The following is a 23,961-nucleotide window of genomic DNA, read 5'->3' as shown; positions in this document are numbered from 1 at the left end:
TATGTTAGCGTAAAACGTCCGAGACTCGCTAATACAGGTCAATGGGTGCAAGAAAAAGAAAAAAGAACATACCGTATTTTTCGGACTATAAGACGCACCTGACCATAAGACGCACCCTGGTTTTAGAGGAGGAAAATAGGAAAATAAAATTTTAACCAAAAAATATGGTCATGACACACTGTTATGGGGCGAGGATCTGCTGCTGACACTGTTATGGGGGTAATGTCCCCAAATTCTCTACTAAGGTACCCCATTCTGATAAGGATCCTCCTGCCTTGTATATGATCCTGCTCATATACCCCCCATCCTGCTAATAATATACCCCCCATCCATCCTGCTAATAATATACCTTCCATCCATCCTGCTCATGATATGCCCCCATCCATCCTGCTCATGATATGCCCCCATCCATCCTGCTCATGATATGCCCCCATCCATCCTGCTCATGATATGCCCCCATCCATCCTGCTCATGATATGCCCCCATCCATCCTGCTCATGATATGCCCCCATCCATCCTGCTCATGATATGCCCCCATCCATCCTGCTCATGAAATGCCCCCATCCATCCTGCTCATGAAATGCCCCCATCCATCCTGCTCATGAAATGCCCCCATCCATCCTGCTCATGAAATGCCCCCATCCATCCTGCTCATGAAATGCCCCCATCCATCCTGCTCATGAAATGCCCCATCCATCCTGCTCATGAAATGCCCCATCCATCCTGCTCATGATATGCCCCCATCCATCCTGCTCATGAAATGCCCCATCCATCCTGCTCATGATATGCCCCCATCCATCCTGCTCATGATATGCCCCCATCCATCCTGCTCATGATATGCCCCCATCCATCCTGCTCATGATATGCCCCCATCCATCCTGCTCATGATATGCCCCCATCCATCCTGCTCATGATATGCCCCCATCCATCCTGCTCATGATATGCCCCCATCCATCATGCTCATGAAATGCCCCATCCATCCTGCTCATGAAATGCCCCCATCCATCCTGCTCATGATATGCCCCCATCCATCCTGCTCATGAAATGCCCCCATCCATCCTGCTCATGATATGCCCCCATCCATCCTGCTTATGAAATGCCCCATCCATCCTGCTCATGAAATGCCCCATCCATCCTGCTCATGATATGCCCCCATCCATCCTGCTCATGATATGCCCCCATCCATCCTGCTCATGAAATGCCCCCATCCATCCTGCTCATGATATGCCCCCATCCATCCTGCTCATGATATGCCCCCATCCTGGTAAATGGCGTGTATCCTGTGGCACAGGAAAAAAAAAATAAACGTTTATACTTACCCTTCCTCACTCCCTGAAGCACCGATCTCTGTCTCAGCTGCAGCGCCGCTGTGTGGAGCCGTCACCGTGTGTCGAGCCGTCACCGTTGTCTGCAGCATCGCGTCTTCCTGTGCCGGCGGTCAGCTGATCTGGACACTAGCGGCGCGCACCGCGATAACGTCATCGCTGTGCGCGCCGCTAGTATCCACAGCTAGTGTCCAGATCAGCTGACCGCCGGCACAGACAGGAAGACGCGATGCTGCAGGGGGGCGGCTCCACACACGGTGACGGGTGAGTACACTGATTCACTGCACCCCGCGCTGATAATGATGCACGGGGGGCAGTGACTACAGCCGCACATGATCACTCCAGGCTGTAGTTGCCAAGGGTGATCACGGCCGGCTGCTAATTATGCACGCACCCCCGCCCATCACCCCGCCCACCTGTCAGTGCCGGTTTCGCTGAGAGATGATGGGCGGGAGGATGGGCGTGCATATGTAATGAGCGGGCCCACGTGGTCACGGCAGGCTGTTACAGCCTGCTCGTGCCGCCGATGACCCGCTGCACCGCGGAACCCTCATTCCCCGCACCCGCAACCTTATAGTCAGACCATAAGACGCACCCCCCACTTTCCCCCAACATTTGGGGGGAAAAAAGTGCGTCTTATGGTCCGAAAAATACGGTAACCCAGACCATCTGTATGGCATCGTATGTTTACGGATGCATTTGTGTCGCCAGGGGTTAAGGGGATACCCAGAACTGGGCCAAGGGGTCGCTTCTGGAAAGGGGATCACGGTGTCGTGACCCGATCTGTGCTCCCTGGTTCCACAATAAAAAGGGGGGTTATGTTCGTGACGCCACCCGTGGAAGGTGATCAGAGATGACCACCGCTGCTGCAGAACCTCCGGGGGTGATGGAAGGCAGCTTGAGATGGGACGGCTCCCCATGGGTAGAGCCTTTTCCCCGGGGCAGGGTGTTAGTTTATGGGGGGAGTGCAGGACAGGAGCACAATAAACAGGCAGACTCACGGTTTTGCAGTTTCTTTGTCTTCTACTGATGATGGTATTCAGCAGAGTACTGTCCACGGAGTCTGTGAGGGGTTCAGGGTTTCTCCCACCCAGCCGGGCCGTTTTGGCTTCCTTGCCTGCACTGTGTGTCTGTGGCCCTGCTGCTGTGTGAACTAGGCAGCCGGCTCTGCTCTGCTCCTAGGTACCGACCTGACAGGCAACTCGAGTCCTTCCTAGTATGTTAGTATGTTCCTGAACTCTGCGTTTGTTGCTTGTGTCTGTGGTACAGATAGAGAATGTGGAATCCTCACTTCTCTGGTGGTAACTGTACAGTATGTAACCTGCAGTCTCGGATCCAGCATCCGTTCTGTGTGCTCCACTGGGGTGAGCTCTGCAATGCTCTGTCTCCCAGGAATGTTCCTCTGTGTACTCTGTCTCCTTTCCTCAGACCCTCGGCTAGGCCTGGAATTGGTCAGTGGATCCTGAGGTGAGCTAAAGCCAGCTTCCAACCTGCAGATCCTTTCTCCTCAGTTCTCTGCACTGAACTTCCAAACTGAAACTACTGACCATTTCCCCTCCCCACCAGAATATACAGGGAAGCAGCTTGGTATCCCCCTTCTGGCCAGGAGGTCTTGGTGTTGTGTGTGGGGAGTTAACCCTTTTTGTTGTTACTGTGGCAACCCTGGGGTGCCACATTCCCCCTTAGTGAAAAACAGTACTCCGGGACTGTGAAACAAACAAGTTATCATAACAATTATATATATACAGAGTCTCAAAAGGAAAAAATACAAAAACCTTAAAGCTCAAAAAGAGTCCAAAATATTCAAAAATATATAAGTGTTCATACAGTATAGTCTCTGTAGGTACTGGGCTTTTGGTCTTAACATTGCAATTATATAAACATTTAAACAACCAAACGCTTCTTACAGGTGTCTCTATTCTGGTCGTAAGTGCAGTAGGCCTCACGGCCCTCGGGCCACCAACATGTGATCAAGTTGTAACTCTCCGTGCTGCCACCTTACACCACTCTTCTCTCACCTTTTCTGTACACTAAATTGTTACGGTTTTTCATATAAACATTATAACATATGTACATTTTATATGCAATTCCACATTAGTCTTTATATCTTGCTGGTATCTGACCCTGAGTACTACGCTGTGACCTGCGTACTGCTGGTGTACTGGGTGTACTTAGCATAATGGTGTGAGTGGAAGTGTACCTATTTGGTGTTTCTGGTACTTGTGAGGATGGGGGGTTGACTGTAGGACTGGCAAGCTCACTGGGACCAGGAATCTGTTCTTCCTCTACGGTTTCGACTTCCAGTTCTTCTTGTCTTGAGACTTCTTGTGGTACGAGTTCTGATGCTGGTTCCGCCACTTGAGGGAAGGCGATCATTGGGACTACTACTGCTCCATAGTAATTTGGCCATGTTTTTGGGAAATCTCCTAAGACTGTATGGAATACATCTTCTTCCTTCTTGACAGGTTGTACCTGTACGGGTAAGGTGACTTCTGGTGTCTTCAGGGTTTCAGGACACGGTTTGAGTTGATCTCTTGACACGACAGCTGATGTCCTTCCTTCATCCTTACGGATGAGACACACTTTGGGATTATCCATACTGGATGGTAAGACTGTATATGGGGTGGTTTCCCACTGATTATCCAATTTGTTTGTGTGCCGTTTCCTCTTGAGAACTTGGTCACCAGGTTGCAATGGGGTTGCTAGAGCATGCTGGTTGAAGGTTCTCTCCTGTGTTCCCCTAGCTTGTTGGAGACTTTTCTCTACGCACTCTTGTACTTGGTGATACTGCTGCTGACGTAGGGTATCCCAATTGGATTCTTGAACTTCCGCATCTGGCTTCAGAATTCCCATATCTAAATCAATTGGCAGTTTACCGGGCCTTGCACGCATGAGGTAAGTGGGGGTGCAGTTTGTAGAACCCACCGGGACATGATTGTACAAGTCCACCAAGTCTGCCAATTTCTCTGGCCATTGATTTCTTTCTGACTCTGGCAAGGTCTTCAACAGGTCAATCACAATATGGTTCATCTTCTCACATAAGCCATTTGTTTGGGGATGGTATGCTGTTGTGCGGATCTTTTTACAGCCATACATGTTGCAGAATTCTTGGAAGATCTGTGATTCGAAAGCTGGACCTTGATCTGCAAGGACTTGTTCTGGGTAACCATGGGGTCTGCAAAAGTACGTCTGGAATGCTTTAGCTGCTGTTTTAGCTGTAAGGTCTTTCACGGGTACCACCACTAAGAAGCGTGAGTAATGGTCCACGATGGTTAAGGCATAGACATAGCCAAACCGGCTTGGTGACAGCTTGATGTGGTCTAATGCGACTAGCTCGAGTGGTTGCTTGGTTACTATGGGCTGGAGTGGGGCTCTCTGGTTCTGTTGATCCTTTCTTCTGAGGTTGCACGGTCCGCATTTTCTACACCAATCTTCAATTGATTTTCTCATGCCAACCCAGTAGAATCTTTCTCTTAAGAGCACTTCCAACTTTTTCCAACCAAAATGACCAGCACCGTCGTGGTAAGCTTCCAGAACCATCTTGACGTCTCTCTTGGGCACGATGATCTGCCAGACCAACTCATGTGTTTTTGGATTGGTGTGCCTTCTACAGAGCTTCCCTTGCTACAGGAACAATTTACCTCTCTCCTTCCAGAGATGTTGCGTCTCAGCTGGGGCATTCTGATTAGGGTAAGCACCTTGTTGTGTAAGCAGTTCTTTCACTAGCTTCACAGCTGGATCACTGTCTTGTGTGTCAGCCCATCCGTGGTGTGCTAATGGGTTGAGAGTTGCCTGCTGTTGTTTTTGGTAGACACTTGGTTGATACTGTCCCACCTTAGGATGGTGAAAGCTCAATTTCTTCCAGTCCCTCCGGTTCCTCTTCCACGTCCCCCGAGTGTGGCATCCGAGATAAGGCATCTGCATTCCCATTCTTGTGGCCTGCCCTGTATTTGATGACAAAGTTGTAGTTTGACAGGCGGGCTATCCACCGCTGTTCCAGTGCACCTAATTTTGCCGAGTCCAGGTGGGTCAACGGATTGTTGTCAGTAAAGATGGTAAATTCTGCAGCTGTCAGGTAGTGTTTGAAACGCTCTGTTACAGCCCAAACTACTGCCAGTAGTTCTAACTTGAAGGAGCTGTAATTCTCAGGGTTTCTTTCTGTAGGCCGGAGCTTCCTGCTTGCAAAGGCAATAACTTTCTCTTTGATTTCCTGCTTTTGAGACAATACTGCTCCTAGTCCTACGTTGCTGGCATCCGTGTACAAAATGAAGGGTTGATGGTAATCTGGATATGCCAGGATCTCTTCTCCTGTCAGTGCCCACTTCAACTTCTTAAAGGACTCTTCTCTCTCATCACTCCACTGGAAAGGAGGATTTCGGGCTGCAGACTTCTTTGACTGTCCTACCAGGATGTCTTGTAGGGGAGCTGCTAGCTTTGTGAACCCTTTTATAAATCTTCTATAGTAGCCCACCAGTCCCAGGAATTGCCTCACCTCTTTCACGCTGGTGGGTCTTGACCAATCTCTGATCACGGTAACTTTTTCAGGATCTGGTGCTACCCCTTCTGAGCTCACGATATGTCCCAGGTACTGTACCCTTGGCTTTAGAAGGTGACACTTTGATGGCTTGATTTTCATGCCGTATCCGGATAAGGCTTCAAACACTTCTGCCAGGTCTTGTAGATGCTGTTCATAGGTCTTGGAGTAGACTATGACGTCATCCAGGTACAGGAGGACAGTTTCAAAGTTCTTATGTCCTAGGCAGCACTCCATCAGTCGCTGGAAGGTTCCAGGTGCATTGCAGAGTCCAAACGGCATATAATTGAACTCACAGAGGCCCATCGGCGTGGTGAACGCTGTCTTCTCCTTGTCAGCCTCTGCCACAGGAACTTGCCAATACCCACTAGTCAGATCTAGGGTGGAAAAGTAAGTAGCGGATTTTAATGCAGCCAATGACTCTTCTATCCTAGGTAATGGGTATGCATCCTTGTGTGTAATGCGGTTGATCTGTCGGTAGTCTACACACATCCTCATGGTCCCATCTTTTTTCTTAACTAGCACTAGTGGGGCTGCCCAGGGGCTACAACTGTCTCTTATTACCCCTGCTTCTTTCATTCCTTTGAGCATGTCTTTGGCGCATTGGTAGTGAGCCGGTGGTACTGGTCTATACCTCTCCTTTATGGGTGGATGGTTACCTGTGGGTATAGTGTGCTCTACCCCTTTGATCTGCCCAAAGTCTAATGGGTGTTTGCTGAATATTTGTTCATATTCTTTCACTACCCTGTATACTCCATGCTTTTGATGGGAGGGTGTAGAATCGGTGCCTACATGTAGTTTTTGGCACCAATCCTCCAACTTTCCCTCTGAGCCATTGTCTTCCGCCTGACTTGATGGCTTCAAGGGCTCAACGGTGGTGATGGCATTGTTATCAACCGTATATAGCTTAGCCATGGTAGCATACTTTGGTAGGGTGACCTCATCTTCCCCACAATTTAGAAGGCGTATTGGCACTCTTCCCCTGTGTACCTCAACTATTCCTCTGGCCGTCAGTACAGTGGGCCTACTGTCTGAGTACACGGGTTCTACCAGGGCCTGATAGTCTCGCCCTCTGATGCCTATTGCGGCTCTACACCAGACCAGCATTTCTGTTTTGGGAGGACTTACAATAGGTATTGGGTCACTTACCCTTGCACTGCCAATTTCACCTCCTGACATTTCTACCTGCTGCTTCAGCATCAAGGCTTTAATTTCCTTCTGCAGGATTCTCTGTTGCCCAGGTTTGGCAGTCTCGGCGATCTGCTGCAAGACAGTAATTACCTCTGCAAAACAATTTTCAATCACATTCATTCCTAGCAGCATAGTTGGTTCTCGCCGGTCAACATCAACAATGACAATACCCTGATTCTGCAATTCTACTCTCCCAATCTTAATGGTCATTTCTCTGAAACCAACCTGTGGTACTATTTCACCATTGCTAGCCCATATATTCAATGCAACATTAGATGGACCACTGCTAACGTCTGAATCAGCCCAGTACCTCTTATAAAGGACATGCGGAATTGATGTTATTTGGGAACCAGTGTCCAGCAAGGCGTTGAGCGGAATGCCATCCAGCACGATGGGGATGACTGGACGTCCCCCCACATACTTGTCATGCCAGGGTGAGGGACCTTGAGAGTTCATTCCTGAGGAGCGGCCCGCCTCCCCAGGGGATCCCCATTTAAAGCACATTCACGGGCAAAGTGACCTGGCTCCTTGCAATGGCGGCAAATGGGCTTTCCATCCGGCTGGTAGCGGTCGCTGGGTCGTCCTCTCGTCGCTTGGTATCTCCAAGGCCTCATCCACGGGACATCCTCCTTGCTGGTCGCCAGCTCAATCTTGGGTGCAGACTTGGATCCACGCAGCTTCTGGACGATTCTAGCCATGGAAGCAACAGTGTCTGTCAGGGCATCAAGCCTTTGATGGAGAGCCTCATTAGTGATGGGCTCCAGGTGGTTAGCAGCAGCCGCTGACATGGCCGATGTCACCGGCACTACTGGCTGCTGGGGTGCCACTGTAAGGTGTTGAACAGAGTCTATATCCCGGGGCTCCTCTACCTGCTGGAGGCGGATGGCTCTATCCTTTAGCTGGGCAAATGTTAGTCCTGGATCCTGGATCACCATCATGCTCAGTTGTCCCCGGTGGGAAGGGGATGAGAGTCCATCCAGGAATTGTTCTATCAGCAGCTTATCTGCTCCAGGGGCTAAGGCAGGTTCTGCTAATTTAAGTGCTCTGAGCGCCTCCTGCAAGTTTAAGGCAAAGTCTCTTGCGCTCTCTCTAGGTTTTTGCTTGCATCCAAAGAACCTCATTTTAGCCCGGCTGCCAGCAGTGGATTCAAAAGCTGCTTTTAGTCCAGCTATTATATGCTCTACAGTGTCCTTTGCATCGTCCGGCCAGGATGTAGCCTCCCGCTGGGCATTGCCAGTTAACTGTCCCATAAGCATACCAACACGCTGGGCTTCTGTCAAGGGGTACATGCTGTAGTAGATTTTTAGCTTTCCGATAAAGTCATTAAGTGTGTTGGGCTCACCTGAGTACTGCGGCAGTCACACTGCATCCGGGGTGTACGGCATCAGGAACGGCATGATAGGTGCCGCTGCACCGCCGGGTACAACAGCGTCTCCCTGCTGCGACATCTTTGCGCCCCCTTAGTTAATTTCACCAGTCTTCTTGACAGCAAGCCTGGGACACTTTTCTGCGTTTTCGTTCGGGTCACAGCACTGAGCGCACCTCCTCTGCAAGCGGTGGGCGGAGTCTTAGTTTAGGCGCGATGTTTTCCCGCGCGTAGCAGCTAATGGCGCGATTAAAGATGGCGCCTGGAAAATTTTACCAATGATGTTTTTGGATTTTTCCAGGTATCTTTGCAAAGTTTAGAGTCCGTTCTTTGTTGCAACAATTCACAGTGCAAGTTTTTTATGCGATGCAATAAGTCTTTACAGGCACATGTCACCCGGGTTGCAGCCGGGTCCAGTCCGCATCCTGTTCGTGACGCCAAAGTTGTGTCGCCAGGGGTTAAGGGGATACCCAGAACTGGGCCAAGGGGTCGCTTCTGGAAAGGGGATCACGGTGTCGTGACCCGGTCTGTGCTCCCTGGTTCCACAATAAAAAGGGGGGTTATGTTCGTGACGCCACCCGTGGAATGTGATCAGAGATGACCACCACTGCTGCAGAACCTCCGGGGGTGATGGAAGGCAGCTTGAGATGGGACGGCTCCCCACGGGTAGAGCCTTTTCCCCGGGGCAGGGTGTTAGTTTATGGGGGGAGTGCAGGACACGAGCACAATAAACAGGCAGACTCACGGTTTTGCAGTTTCTTTGTCTTTTACTGATGATGGTATTCAGCAGAGTACTGTCCACGGAGTCTGTGAGGGGTTCAGGGTTTCTCCCACCCAGCCGGGCCGTTTTGGCTTCCTTCCCTGCACTGTGTGTCTGTGGCCCTGCTGCTGTGTGAACTAGGCAGCCGGCTCTGCTCTGCTCCTAGGTACCGACCTGACAGGCAACTCGAGTCCTTCCTAGTATGTTCCTGAACTCTGCGTTTGTTGCTTTTGTCTGTGGTACAGATAGAGAATGTGGAATCCTCACTTCTCTGGTGGTAACTGTACAGTATGTAACCTGCAGTCTCGGATCCAGCATCCGTTCTGTGTGCTCCACTGGGGTGAGCTCTGCAATGCTCTGTCTCCCAGGAATGTTCCTCTGTGTACTCTGTCTCCTTTCCTCAGACCCTCGGCTAGGCCTGGAATTGGTCAGTGGATCCTGAGGTGAGCTAATCAAGCTTCCAACCTGCAGATCCTTTCTCCTCAGTTCTCTGCACTGAACTTCCAAACTGAAACTACTGACCATTTCCCCTCCCCACCAGAATATACAGGGAAGCAGCTTGGTCTCCCCCTTCTGGCCAGGAGGTCTTGGTGTTGTGTGTGGGGAGTTAACCCTTTTTGTTGTTACTGTGGCAACCCTGGGGTGCCACACATTATTATTCTGTTACATGGTACACTGTAAATGGTCCTGTAAATTATTGTAGAATAATAGTTGCTTAGAAAATAAAACGCATTACATACGGATGTCATACGGCTACTGAATGAGAAAAAAAATTGTAGACTCACATAGCACTTGCATGACAAATGGAATATGGATTTCAGTTGTCCAACTATTGGATGAAAATCAAACTGATTTTTTATGACCAGATGTAAAGGGTACTTTACATGCTGCGACATCGCTAGCGATCTTGTTAGCGATGTGAAATTCTAGATCGCAAGTGCGATCTTTCGAGATCGCACATAGGTCATTTTACGCATGTGCGATCTAGAATTTCACATCGTTAACGAGATCGCTAGCGATGTCGTAGCATGTAAAGTACCCTTAAGTGAACCCTTATAAAGATTGTGATAAGCAAAAAAAATCCACATTGCCAAAAATGTAAAAGTGAATGTAACACAAAAAGCAGATTTTAACAGGTCATTGTTGTTGTCATGCTGATTACAGCTTCACTTTAAGATCATGTTGAATAAATCTCCATAGTTTCGTAAAGTTGAATATACAACTTCTCACTTTGAATGCTTTAGAATAGATTTCAGGATTTCAGCAGAAACAAAAAAGTCTGCATTAAATTTTACAGTGAAATCAGGTAATTTACCTGGACGTTTTTGCAGCTTTAGAACCTCCCCCTTTTTGTTTTGTTTTTATTGGAACAATGCAATTTCGAACACCGAAATCGAATCATTTATAATTAGTATCAGAATGTTATTCACACTCTATAGGATCAATACTATTTTTTAGCTTAACTGGAAAATGAGAAATTATGTTAAGAGATTTAAAAGGGTAAAACTAATGTCCTGATTTCAGGTTATATCAAAAAGCAAGAAATACAAAATAGAAGGGATTACAGAATCAGCACAATACAAAACCCACCAAGAAAACATATCTGTATCACAAAAAACTACGGCCCTTTATTATATATATATACTAGCTGTAGTACCCAGCGTTGCCCGGAATAGTAACTGTCTCTCTCCCTCTTTATCTCTCTGTCTGTCTCTCTCTCTAGCTCCCTGTCTGTCTCTGTCTGTTTCTCTCTGTCTGTATCTCTCCCTGTCTGTCTCTCTCCCTGTCTGTCTCTCTCCCTGTCTGTCTCTCTCCCTGTCTGTCTCTCTCCCTGTCTGTCTCTTTCCCTGTTTGTCTCTCTCTGTCTGTCTCTGTCTCTCTGTCTGTCTCTGTATGTCTCTTTCTCTGTCTGCCTCTGTCTCTTTGTCTGTCTCTGTTTGTCTCTTTCCCTGTCTGTTCGTATCTTTCTCTGTCTCTCTTTCCCTGTTTGTTTGTCTCTTTCCCTGTCTGCCTCTGTCTTTGTCTGTCTGCCTCTTTCTCTGTCTGCCTCTTTTTGTATTTCTCTTTCCCTGTCTTTCCATGTCTGCCTCTTTCTCTGTCTGTTTGTCTCTTTCGCTGTCTGCTTCTGTATGTCTGCCTCCTTCCCTGTCTGTCTCTGTCTGCCTCATTCCATGTCTATGTCTCTGTCTCTTTCCCTGTCTGCTTCTTTCCCTGTCTGTCTGTCTCATTCTCACTGTCTTTCCACGGACATATTACCTCACACATAAACTTCTCATATTAAGAATGTCCTTCATTGCCTATAGCAACCAATCACAGCTCCTTTTAATAACCTGTAGCTCCCAGCTCCATTGACTTTAATGCAACCAGTTTTTTGGTAAAGAACTAAAGCGTGGGGTTATATTTTCCCCTCAAAACATAGCCTATGATGTTCCCTGAGTCAACTGAGGTGTCTGTGCAAAATTATGTGATTGTAAATGCGATGGTACGCATTCCTTTAGCGGACATACATACACATAAACATACATACACTCAGCTTTATATATTAGATTTGTGTAAAGTGAAGCCATGCAGTCAGGACATCAATAACCACAATTCTGTTAAATTTGTAATGTAATGTGGCATCATATAGACATCATTGAGTTTTCTGATTCGTCAAAATTGGTCAGTGTGATCATTGTTTTAGATCTAATTTTCATTTCGTGTTAGGTCGGGGTTTCATTTTTTACCATGAGTTTCATCAATGAAAAAAATAAAGACATTGCCAAGCCATTGCATTGTTAATCAGAAAGTTGTAATTCATGTGCTGTACTTGATTTTCACGGATCCATACACTTGTATGGGTAATTTTGATTTGTGAATTATGAAAAATATGAATAGAACATGAAAAACGGACATTTGAATGAAGCTATAATCACATCATGCTTGGTCTACACAATTGGGAATTAGATAATCATGTCTAATTTCTTTAAAAACAAAAGAAAAGAAAAAACAAAATAGCATCTGTCTATGGGTTGTGTGCTATACTGCAGCTCAACCATATTCATTTGAAAGTAGCAATAACAGAGAAAAGCGAATGGACAGTTGTGTTGTTTCTAAAGAAAGACTAAAAGATGAGATTGTTCAGAAGTAAGCGTGGGAGTAATACCTACTAGTGATGGGCATACTCATGGATACCTGGGATCGGCGGGTCCAACCGGGTTTAAAAAACCACGTTTCGGGCTCAGAATTGATCCCCGATATCTGTCCGGATGCTGGTCCCCATATATGTCTATGGGGATCCAAATCAGATGCTTAAAAATAGTGGTTGAAGGGATAGGGGTATTAGAGCAAGCGCTTTATACTTACCAGTCTACGTGAGGCTGTAATGCTACTTTCAAGGCTGCTCATAATCCTTTATGCATATGCACTATTTCCCCCACCCACTGGCAATCCCTGCATCTCTGTTTGAAGTCAGATGCGTCCCCACCCTGTGTGACACTGTGTACGACAGCCTTCAATTAGAGATGCTGTGTTTGTCTGTATTGGTGTAAAAATAAATAAATAAAAAAACTGGCATAGGGTCCCCCCATATTATGATACCCAGTACAGATAAAGCATACGACTACAGGTTGCAGCCCCCAGCCATGCTCTTATCTTGGCTGTTTATCAAAATAAAAGGAACCGCATGTGACTTTTTTATTATTTAAATAAGTAATTTAAAATGGCGTGCTGTCCCCCCAATTTTGATACCCAGCCATGATATATGCAACAGCTTGGGGCTGGTATTTTGATGCTGAGGAGACCAATGCTTATTGGGCCCCCAGCCTAAAAATAGCAGCCTGCATCCGCCCAGGATTGTCACATCCATTAGATATGAGAATCCCGGGAATTTACCTGGCTCATCCCGATTGCTCTGGTGCAGTGAAAAATAAAGGGTTAATGACAGCTCACAGCTGCCACTAAGCCCTAGATTATTAATGGATGGCATCTTTGAGATTTCCCCCATTACTAACCTGTAAATGAAAAAAAAATAAAACACAAGAAAAATCTTTTATTTGAAATAAAATACAAAAAACCCCCTCTTTCACCCCTTTATTAACTCCAAAAACATCCAGGTGTGACGTACTCCACATAAGCTCCCACGAAGATTCCAGCTCTGCTACATTACCTGGTATTTTTGGTCGTCTTTCCTGAAGAAGAAGATAAGTTTACTTCAAAAAGCACTAAATAAATTAACTTCTATTTTCAATTCTGATTTTACATTGGACTCCTTCACCCACAGCAGCACAGGATTGATCACGTTTTTATTCTGGTCTTCCCCTGGATTTTTTAAATTTTCAGATTTTAAAGTCTATTTTATATGTGTTTGTTTGTGTTTATTCTTTTATATCTATCATAGTAGGCATGCCTTTTGGTTTTTCAGATGTTTTCGGCTAAATGATTAATTACGACTTCTTAAAAATGTAACCTATTCCCCCTTTGAAGGGATTTTATGTATTTTTGTGCTAACTTTGAAACATTTTAGCAGAACATTGGACTTTTTGAGGCCAAAAGTTGCAAAAAAAGTTAGAGACAGAAATAAAGAGATTCTTTCTATTTTGTGCAAAATTCATAAACTTCTGTGGCCTTTTTGAACATTTTAGTGAAAAAGACATGAATGAATATCCCAAGACACGTGACTTAGAAAACATAAATGATGTATTGGGTTTTATTGCATGAATAGAGGCTGGAATTTAAACATTTGTGGCCATTATGGGATCAACTGGTGATGATGATTTTCTAAACCATCAGTAAGGTTGAGCAGCACAGTCCGGAGGTGATGATGTAGTGATTGTAGAGTTGCTGCATGACATGTAGATCAGCAAGGACCAGTGTAGGAGGGTATGCTGGATGGTAGAGAGTCAACTGAAGCTGGAAGAACTGAATGTAGCTTAGCCAGATGTGTAGATTGTACAAGAAAAATAAGCAACTGGTATCTTGTTGGAGGAATGCAATTACTTGTAAACTTGTTCAAGAAAAATTGTAGCTGTGGTCAATGCCTACAAAACCTGTAATGACCTTGGATGTAAATTCTGAAAGCTGGATAGATGTCAGGAGTAGCTTGGAAGACAATTAGACACCTGGCTGTCACTGAGTAGATGTCGAAGTTAAAGCTAAATGTCTGACAAACATATAGTAGCATTGCACTATGCTAACTGCCTGAGCCTACCTTAAAAGGTCTGTGCTGATGACATCAGAGGTGCTTGCTAGGTCACCCAAGCTCAGAGGGAGTCTTCCCTAGGCTAATGAAACAAAGCGGTAGGAGCCGGAACAGGTTAGTAACATTGGGTATATGACTGAATTAACACCCTGAGTTTAATCCTTAAGAGGTGTTTCCAAACAGCTTTGGCTATATAGTGCATGTTCACTTCTTAAAACCCCAAACAAATAGTAAACTCAGAAAAATTTCTTGAAATGTGCCAATTCCTTAACCCATGTATGTTTAATAGGTATTCATCCACATTGGTCACAATATATGGTAGGGGCATATTTTGGGGTGGGGCATGTGCTTGATGCCATGGAAGTGGACAAAAAGCAACTCTGCTTTGATTAGGGTGCTTAAGATTAGCTATATATCTCTGTGTATATGTGGTCAGATTGCCAAGGATCCAATCATACAAATTGTCACCAGCACTCTACAAACAGTCTTGTAAACAGAAGACTATCCATTTGGAAGAAGCAGTTCCCATTAGAAATATGTATGTGTGGATTACAAGTTTTCCTAGGTTTATTAAAAGAAGTTGTGAACAGGGATAAATGTGTATAATACAATATAATAATTAAAATGGTATTTTATTACCAAGAACATTCTTAACCATGTTGAATATTTAACATTTTGATTTAGGTTGTCATCACAAGTAACAGTTATCAAGTATTTATATAATAATAATAATAATAATAATAATAATAATAATAAATTGTACTCAACAAAGTTTATAGTTAATGTCTATTATATCTGAACGTAAGAAATCTATCAGTTTTTTTTAGTTATACCCTAAGGCACGGGCATACGGATTCCCGGGGGCGGCAGTGCTGGGGCTGCCACTCCGGTCTTGTAGTCCGCCAGCCCTTTAAATCACCACATGCACTGTTTGTGCGTATCAATGGACTCTCCTGTTGGCCATTGCCAGCGTGCTCAGGTCTTACTTTGTGGGCAGGTTTAGCGCTCTGCGCTTCCATCCCACAGCAGCTTCAAAGCTTCCAGAGGTGTCTGCCCACCCCTCTGCCCTCCGGAGCTGTGTGTCCTGCGCCTGCCTTCCGGCGCCTGCCCTCCGGCACTGTGTGTCCGGTGCCTGCCTTCCAGCGCTAAGTGGCCCGTTCAGTGCTTTGTGGCCCCCCAGTTCTACGTACTACCCTGCCACCAGAGTTGTGTGTAACTATCAGTGCTGTGCCTCCTATACTGTGTATCACCCCAGGTTTGTGTCCCCCCCAGTGATGTCAGGGCTATGGAAGCACTGTGTGGAACCCCTCCAGTGCTGTGTGCATCTACCCCAAGTGATGTCCATGCCCCTTGGTGATGTCTGTGCTCTGCAAGTGCTGTCTGTGCTCCCAGTCCACCCAGTGATGTCTGTGCTCCCCCCAGTGATGTCTGTGCTCTCCCCCAGGGATGTCTGTGCTCACCCCAAGTGATGTCTGTGCCCCCTCCCCAGTGATGTCTGTGCCCCCTTCCCAGTGATGACTGTGCCCCTCCCCAGTGATGTCTGTGTCCCCTTCCAAGTGATGTCTGTGCCCCCTCCCCAGTGCTGTCTGTGCTACCCCAGTGATGTATGTGCCCCCCAACTGATGTGTGTTCCCCCAGCCCCTCTTGTGATGTGTACGCCCCCACCCCTCTTGTGATGTTTACACCGAGCCCCTCTTGTGATGTGTACGCCCCCCAGTACCTATTGTAATGTGTACGCCTCCCAGCCCCTCTTGCATTGTGTACGCCCCCCAACCCCTCTTGCTTTGTGTACACCCCCAAACCCCTCTTTCTTTGTGTACACCCCCCAGCCCATCTTGGGTTGTGTATGCCCCCCCAGCCGCTCTTGTGTTGTATATGCCCCCCAGCCCCTCTTGTGTTGTGTTTGCCCTCAGCGTCTCCTGCGACTTATACATCACATTGGAGATGCTGGGGACATATACATCACAAGAGGGCTGAGGGAATTTACATCGCAGAAGGGGCTGGTGGCATATATATGTCCCCAGCCCCTCATGTGATGTATGTGCCCCCAGTGTCTCCTGTGATGTATATACAGCAGTCCCAATGTTTCCTATGTGATGTATATACATCAGTCCCAGCGTTGCCTATGTGATGTAAATGGCCCAAGCCCCCCCAGTGATGTATGTGCCCGCAGTGTCTCCTGTGATGTATATACAGCAGTCCCAGTGTCTCCTATGTAATGTGTGTGCTTCCAGCGTATCCTGTAATATCTATACAGCGTCGATTATGTGATGTATATTATTTACCAATCTTATTATCACAAAGAGTTGACTGCACTCCAGACCGAGACAAACCTGAAAAAGCAGCTGTGAGAAGAAACATGATTAGTATTACCAAACATCACAGCCGCACCAAAGAGAAGCAGCTCCGGCCACCACATTAGGGATGAGTTAATTTATTATTTGACCAAAAATAGCAGGGTCATTTTCACATTGATAATTTTGTGTGGCTCTCAACGGTTGGTAGAAATTTCCAAATGGCCCTTGGCAGAAAAAAGGTTCCCCACACCTGCCCTAAGGCTATGTGCTCACATGGCGTTTTTTTTGCCTTTTTTTATGCATTTTTCCTGCTTATTTTAATCAAAAACAAGGAAAAAGCATCCCATGCTTCTTTTTATTGCACATTTTGTTGCTTTATCACTACAGGGGATTACAGCACAGCACTTTGCCTCACACACTGTGCATAAGGCATGGTGTGTGAGGCTCTCCATAACTCTCCGTAGCTCAGTAACCCAGGGTTCACCCTGGAAGCAATCGGGTCCCTATGATCACATTACAGTGACTCAATTGCCAGGGTGAGGTGAGCAATTCCTCTCCCTGTCTTCTGAATGCTGTGATTGCATTGATCACAGTATTCAGGGGTTAAACTGCCAGGAGCGGCGTGGGTACCGCTCCGGGGAGTGAGAGCTGGGTTCTGGTGATCGCGGGGGTACAACACATGAACCCCCGCTATCGCCATGACTAAAAAAAAAGCAAAAAGAAGCAGAAAAAACGCAAGTGGAAAAATACGCAAAAGTAATAAAAAAAATTTCAGCAGAAAAGATGCACACAAAAAAGCAATGTGGGCACATAGCCTAAAAGTATTTCAGATGAATTAAGCCTCATGTACTTATCACACTATTCCATCATCTATAACAACAGTTTGCCAGGAAATACTTAATTCTTTAAGACTGATATATGAGGGAGGAGGACAGATTCATACAGCAAGTTAAGACACATCAATTCCTCAAACTCATCAACAACCAAAGTTAAAAAAAACAGTTTTGATGGCCCATATTATTGAGAGAAGCCCATAATATCCAGATTACAAGGTTGTAGGTTGCAATATTTAGACAGTCTGGTGCACACTCCAAGCAGCAGACAGACAGCTAGCCAAACACTGCCGTACAACATACTATTGAAATAAGTTTATTTCTTTGTCTATACAACTTCACGCTGGCTTCCACTGCTGTAGTCTGCGTTAAATGCCAAAGCATGGTCTAAAAATATAATTTTTTCCTTCTGCACAGTTGGCAACTCTACATTTACCAATCACAGATGCCAGCTCTTCGGGGCACATACACAGCGATTACAGTGAATAGCTCTGGAAATGTCTAGGAAGAGAATTATGCCCAGTAGTAAAATGGTAGCAGTGTTAGTCTCTTTTATGATGCGTTTGATTGGCAAAATAACTTTGAGCAAAGGTCTGATGTGGCGCTCGCTTCCTCGGTGGAGCCCACTGCTGATTCATTTTGCAGGTGCCTCTCAGAAGGTTCATGGAAATCAATCAAGCCTGTTTGCCTACTTTTTAGTAGAAGAACAAAACAGAAACACTGATCACCTATGCGGAGTTTGTCGAAGAAGACATTTACAAAAATAAAATGTTTCTTTTATAACTATCTAAAATAATATATAAAATATATAATTGTGAATTCTTTACCCCAATTGGCTCGTTGGCTTTCATACCTGCAGTAGTTGTGATCTCCCAAACCTCCCTCACCATTGGGGTATTTTAAAGTATTGTACGGATGTTGAAACGTCTCGTTCCAGAAGAGGCAAGGTTTCCCACAGTCCAGAGATGTTTGGTTTTGGGTTCCTCTGTAATCAGCCCCATTGACGGTGTAGCATTCTGGAAAATAATGAAAAACAATTTAAAAGATCATAGAATTTTTCCCAAATAAATCTTATAGTCATTTTTACAGGTAAAATGGCAAGTTCACCACAAAATCCAGAATAATTGCACCTCATTCTTGCTTTTTGTATGTCTTCATATTACTGTATTAATCTGCACCACGGCACCCATCTGGCAGAAAACCTCCCTTAAGCCTGCTTTTCACGTTGCAATTTCGCATACGATATCGTATGCGATTTGCAACGCCCCCATCGTATGTGCGGCACGTTTAATTTGTTGAATGTGCCGCACAAACGATCAACCCCCGTCACACGTACTTACCCGTCCATTTGACCTCGATGTGGGCGGCGAACGTCCACTTCCTGGAGTGGGAGGGACGTTCGGCGTCACATCGACGTCACGTGGCAGCCGGCCAATAGAAGCGGAGGGGCGGAGATGAGCGGGACGTAAACATCCCGCCCACCTCTTTCCTTCCACATTGCCGGCTGGAGCCGCGGGGGGCAGCTAAGATCTGTTCAATGTTCCCGGGGTGTCACACTGCGATGTGTGCTGCCTCGGGAACATTGAACAACCCGACGTGCAATTCGTCAGGATTCAACGACGTGTATGCGATGAACGTTTTAACGTTCAATCGCAATCGCACCTGTCATACACTACAATGTACCTTACGATGCCGGATGTGCGTCACTTACGACGTGACCCCGCCGACACATCGTAAGATATATTGTAGCGTGTAAAGCGGGCTTAACATACCTAAATTATCTCATCCACTACCATATATTGATTCAATGAAAATAATGATGACCACACAAAATATTGACTTGTTGGAAAGAATTTGGCCATTTTTGCTTAGGGGTGTACTCACTTTTGTAGCCAGCGGTTGACATTAATAGTTGTGTTGAGTTATTTAGAGGCCCCTAATTTACAAACTGTGTACTGACTACTTTACATTGTATCATGGTGTCATATCTTCAGCGTTGTCTCATGAAAATATGTAATAAAATATTTACAAAAAATGTAAGGGTGTACTCACTTTTCGTATATATGTATAAACCTTAACAGAAATCTATCCACTGCACACAAAGCATATTATATACTTGTTACATCTTTGAGCTGTTACATTTATTTCTGTTTCTACAGAAACATTCTCAAAAACATTGAGGGAGAAGACTTGGTATATGTGCAATCAACTGATTTTAGACAAGACAGAGTATTACATGCAATCAAGAACTATAAGCTTATGTAGATGCCTTGGAATTTGCATCCATTAGTGTTTTTAAATATACAAGGAGAACTAAAGAATCTAAAATGTCAGTGATGACAGCTCAGCATTTAGACTTTGAGGTTTGGTAATGTTTACAGCAAAAAAAAGTTTATTCAACATGTCTACAGCTAATTAGGACATTCCAAAACCATGGGCCCATTGCTTTATCCCTTTGTTTTAAGCAGCAAGTTGTATTACTTGTTACACCCCTATGGCAGCATGTGGAGGAACACGTTCAGCTCCATTTTTTGGAAATGCAGGACTTCTGGGCCACTTTAAAATATTTTAAATCTCAACTAATCACTACAAACGGGTTTCCTTCTAAGTCACAGTCTGATTTTGTAGCGATAAGTATTTGGATAAATAATGCTATTGTAGGTTAGCTATATTGATGACAATTTACACATACACATATTTTTTATAATACAATATTCTTTGTCAAACTGTAGAAATAATGTTTGGATTTATAAACTAGCGTACAAAGGGGTTGTTTAACCCATGGCAAAAGGGCATTTTTGCTCCCTTGGCAAAAATCAGCTGATAGCCGGGGTGCTGGAAGCAAGACCTCAGAAGATCAGTGGACAATCAGCAACAGCATTTATGTGATCACTGATAATAGAGAAGAGAAAGAGAAGACTCCTCTGACCATAAGAGATTACACTTTACAGGTGAACGACAAAGACCCCACGGATGAGAAGAGCTTACACTTTACAGGTGAGTGAGACAGGACCCTGCTCACCATAAGAGCTTACACACTACAGAATAAAGCGAGGACCCTGCTAACCATAAGAGCTTACACACTACAGAAGAGAGAGGGGACCCTGCTGACCATAAGATCTTACACACTACAGAATACAGAGAGGACCCTGCTGACCAAAAGAGTGTATGTGACACCCCACGGAGCTCGAGATTGGAGCTTCAGTTCGTACACTGTATACTCGTTGCCGGGCCAGTGGTTTGCAGAAGTCATGGCCTGACCCGGTTCCGTGGCCCTGCGGTGCACAGTAAAGGGAGGCTAGCAAAGATTGTTCCTTTAGAGGTAGTCACCGGTTAAAGTGGTGACTGGGGTCCCAGCTTCCTCCGCTGCAGACCCTTCCTCCAACCTTTCCTCCTCCAGGAGTGGAATGGATGATGTCGACTACGCCACCTGTGGTGTGCGGCCAGGGATAAGGCTGCCACTGCAGGGTCCCTCGCTGGGGAAAATGTTGGGGTGCAGCTGGGATGATATTTACCCCCCACAGGCGTAGCAGTCCCCGAGAGAACGGGGAACTGGGAATCGCCGGATCACAAGGCGATGACAAACAGAGTCAGAGTCACTGGTTTGCGGGTTTCTGATTTTGTTTACTCACAGTTCTTTATGTCGCACCCAGGATGCGGGTCTTTACTGCAATGACTCCGGTCGTTCCCAGGCAGGACAGAGGTCAAAGTCCGGCAGAGCAGCCTGTGGGCTTTCTGCTTTCTGTGCGCTCGTGTGGTGGTCCCCTCCTTGTCTCTGGAGCTCTTAGAACCCTCTATTCTGCCACTTGAAGCTGCGCTGGTTCAAAGGGGGCAACAAAATCCTCCCCTCTGTAACCCTCTTCTCCTCCATGCTACATGACTACCGGTCTCAGGCTCTCAACCCCTTCCCGGCTGGCCACCTTTCCCATACTAAGTCTCTGCTGACTAATGGACCTGGAGCCTCCTAACTGGCATCTTCCTCAGCTTAGGGGTCCTCAGCCATCCACTCGCTGGGTCCCAGGTAAAGAAAGGGTGTATGAACCGGTCTGGACCTGTTAGTTCCTCTGCTCTGCCTCCCTGAGAAAGATGCTCCCAATGAGCTGGTCACTGCCTGTTCACTCTCAGTGCTTTCCCAAGGCGTTCTAAGGTAAACTGAAACTAAACTGTCCCTTTTGTAACTTCCTCCTGCACATGCCCCCACCTCAGCAATGTTCTCTCTGTCTGTGTGTGAGGCTGTGTGGAGCTAAAACAGACTTAACCTCTTCCTGCTCAGGGTGGATGGACATTATAAAATACATAAAAATACAATACCCTGTAACACTCAGTCTCAGGGGTGCTACAGCACTCCAGAGCAAAACGCAACACTCCTGGGTTGCAAGAGAAAAATTACACCGCAAATAAAAAGATTTTTCTTAGTCAACAAATAACACGTCCCTTTTACTGGGACCCAATAAAGGAAAGGAAGAAGTAGGAGGAAAAAGAAGAAAAGAAGAAAAGGAAGGAAAGGAAAAATTGGCAAAAATAAAAAAAAAAAAAAAAATCAACAAGTCATTAAACATTCTGGAACAGGACTCCTTGTGACGCTCCAGGGCTCTAAAGGTATCCAGGTTTGGGGAACTAGAACGGCAGTCCAATTCCTGTGCGAGCTGCTGTGCTGGGCTCACCCTCCGGCCACCACTCGCCAAGGCTTGCACCCAGTCAGTCCATGTCACCTCCCCATCTTCCCCTGGTCCTGGGGAGGCAGGGTTCCTGGCTCCTAGTGTGAATGTCCAACAAAGGGGGTGGGCACTAGTTTTTCACGCCCCGCTGCAATCCCACCCACGAAAGGTGGGCAAGTCCAGTCTTTGTTGGTGCGCATGGTGCCCATCCCATTCTCAATGGACACCATTTCACAGTCCCAGTCCGGTAGTCATGGTGCCCACGGCCGCGGGCACTCATATAAATTAACGACACAGTCCAGTAAAAGCATGCAGTACCCATTGAATTGGGTACGCAATCCTGTCAACTACGCCAGTTGTGACACCCTACGGAGATCAAGATAGGAGCTTCAGTCAGTACCTTGTATACCTGTCGCCGGGCTAGTGGTTTGTAGAAGTCATGCCTGACTTCGTTACGTGGCCCCATGGTGCACAGTAAAGGGAGGCTAGCAAAGATTGTTCCTGGAGAGGTAGTCACCAGTTACAGTGGTGACTGAGGTCCCGGCCTCCTCCACTGTGGATCCTTCCTCTGACCTTTCCTCCTCCAGGAGTGGAACGGATGATGTTGACTACGCCACCTGTGGTGTGCGGCCAGGGATAAGGCTGCCGCTGCAGGGTACCTCGCCGGGGAATATGCTGGGGTGCAGCCAGGATGATATCGACCCCCACAGGCGGAGCGGCCCCCGGGAGGCAGAACGGGGAACTGGGAATCGCCGGATCACAAGGTGATGACAAACAGAGCCAGAGTCACTGGGTTGCGGGTTTCAGATTTTGCTGTGCTTGTTCAAAAGGGGCAACAAAATCCTCCCCTCTGTAACCCTCTTCTCCTCCATGCCACACGACTACCATTCCCAGGCTCTCAACTCCTTCCCGGCTGGCAACCTCTCCCATTCTAAGTCTCTGCCGGCTAATGGACCTGGAGCCTCCAAACTGGCATCTTCCTCAGCTTAGGAGTCCTCAGTCATCCCCTCGCCTGGTCCCAGATAAGGAAAGGGTGTATGAACCAGTCTGGAATAGGTAGTTTCTCTGCTCTGACTCACTGAGAGAGATGCTCCCAAGGAGCTGGTCACTGCATTTCCACTCTCAGTGCTTTCCCAAGGTGTTCTAAGGTAAACTGAAACTAAACTGTCCCTTTTGTAACGTCCGCCTGCATGTGCCCCCACCTCAGGAATGTTCCCTCTGTCTGTGTGTGAGGCTGTGTGGAGCTAAAACAAACTTAACCTCTTCCTGCTCAGGGTGAACGGACATTATATAATACATAAAAATACAATACCCTGTAGCCCCCAGTCTTAGGGGCGCTACACGTAGACACTACAGAATACAGAGAGGACCCTGATAACCATAAGAGCTTACACTCTACAGAATACAAAGAGGACATTGCTGTCCATAAGAGCTTACACTCTACAGAATATAGAGAGGACCCTGCTAACCATGGGTGATTACATACTAGTGAAGAAAAAGAGTATTCAGCTGATTATAAGAGCTTAGACTCCACAAGCAAACAAGAGAAACCCTCACTGATCATGAGAGTTTACACGCTACAGGAGAAAGAGAGGAATCCACTGACCACATAGAGCTTACATTCTACAGGAGAGAGGGAAGTAACAGGTAACTTTGGATATGTAAAATGACTCTGCTGTGCAGACTGTGCACCACTGGAAACCGTTGATCTGTGAAGGTCCGGGCACTGAACACAGTGCACTGTACAAGGTATGATAATCTGTAATAGGTTATATCAATATCACCTGATGAAGGCGATGGACCGTCCCAGTAACACGT

At 46.3% G+C, this 23,961-nt stretch overlaps 1 protein-coding gene across 1 annotated transcript in view; it reads right to left on the bottom strand.

Annotated features, from left to right (window-relative positions):
- The window catches only part of KREMEN1 (kringle containing transmembrane protein 1), a 281,286-nt gene that overhangs the window by 128,805 nt on the left and 128,520 nt on the right, over positions 1 to 23,961 (bottom strand). Inside the window, exon 2 of the mRNA XM_075324324.1 lies at positions 18,339 to 18,501. Coding sequence (XP_075180439.1) covers positions 18,339 to 18,501 — 163 coding nt within the window. The remainder of the gene's footprint in view (positions 1 to 18,338; positions 18,502 to 23,961) is intronic.

This window comes from Anomaloglossus baeobatrachus, chromosome 1 (assembly GCF_048569485.1).
Source record: "Anomaloglossus baeobatrachus isolate aAnoBae1 chromosome 1, aAnoBae1.hap1, whole genome shotgun sequence".
In the NCBI taxonomy this organism is placed as follows: domain Eukaryota; kingdom Metazoa; phylum Chordata; class Amphibia; order Anura; family Aromobatidae; genus Anomaloglossus; species Anomaloglossus baeobatrachus.
Note: the sequence above shows the minus strand (reverse complement) of the source record. Positions and strands in the feature narration are given on the sequence as shown.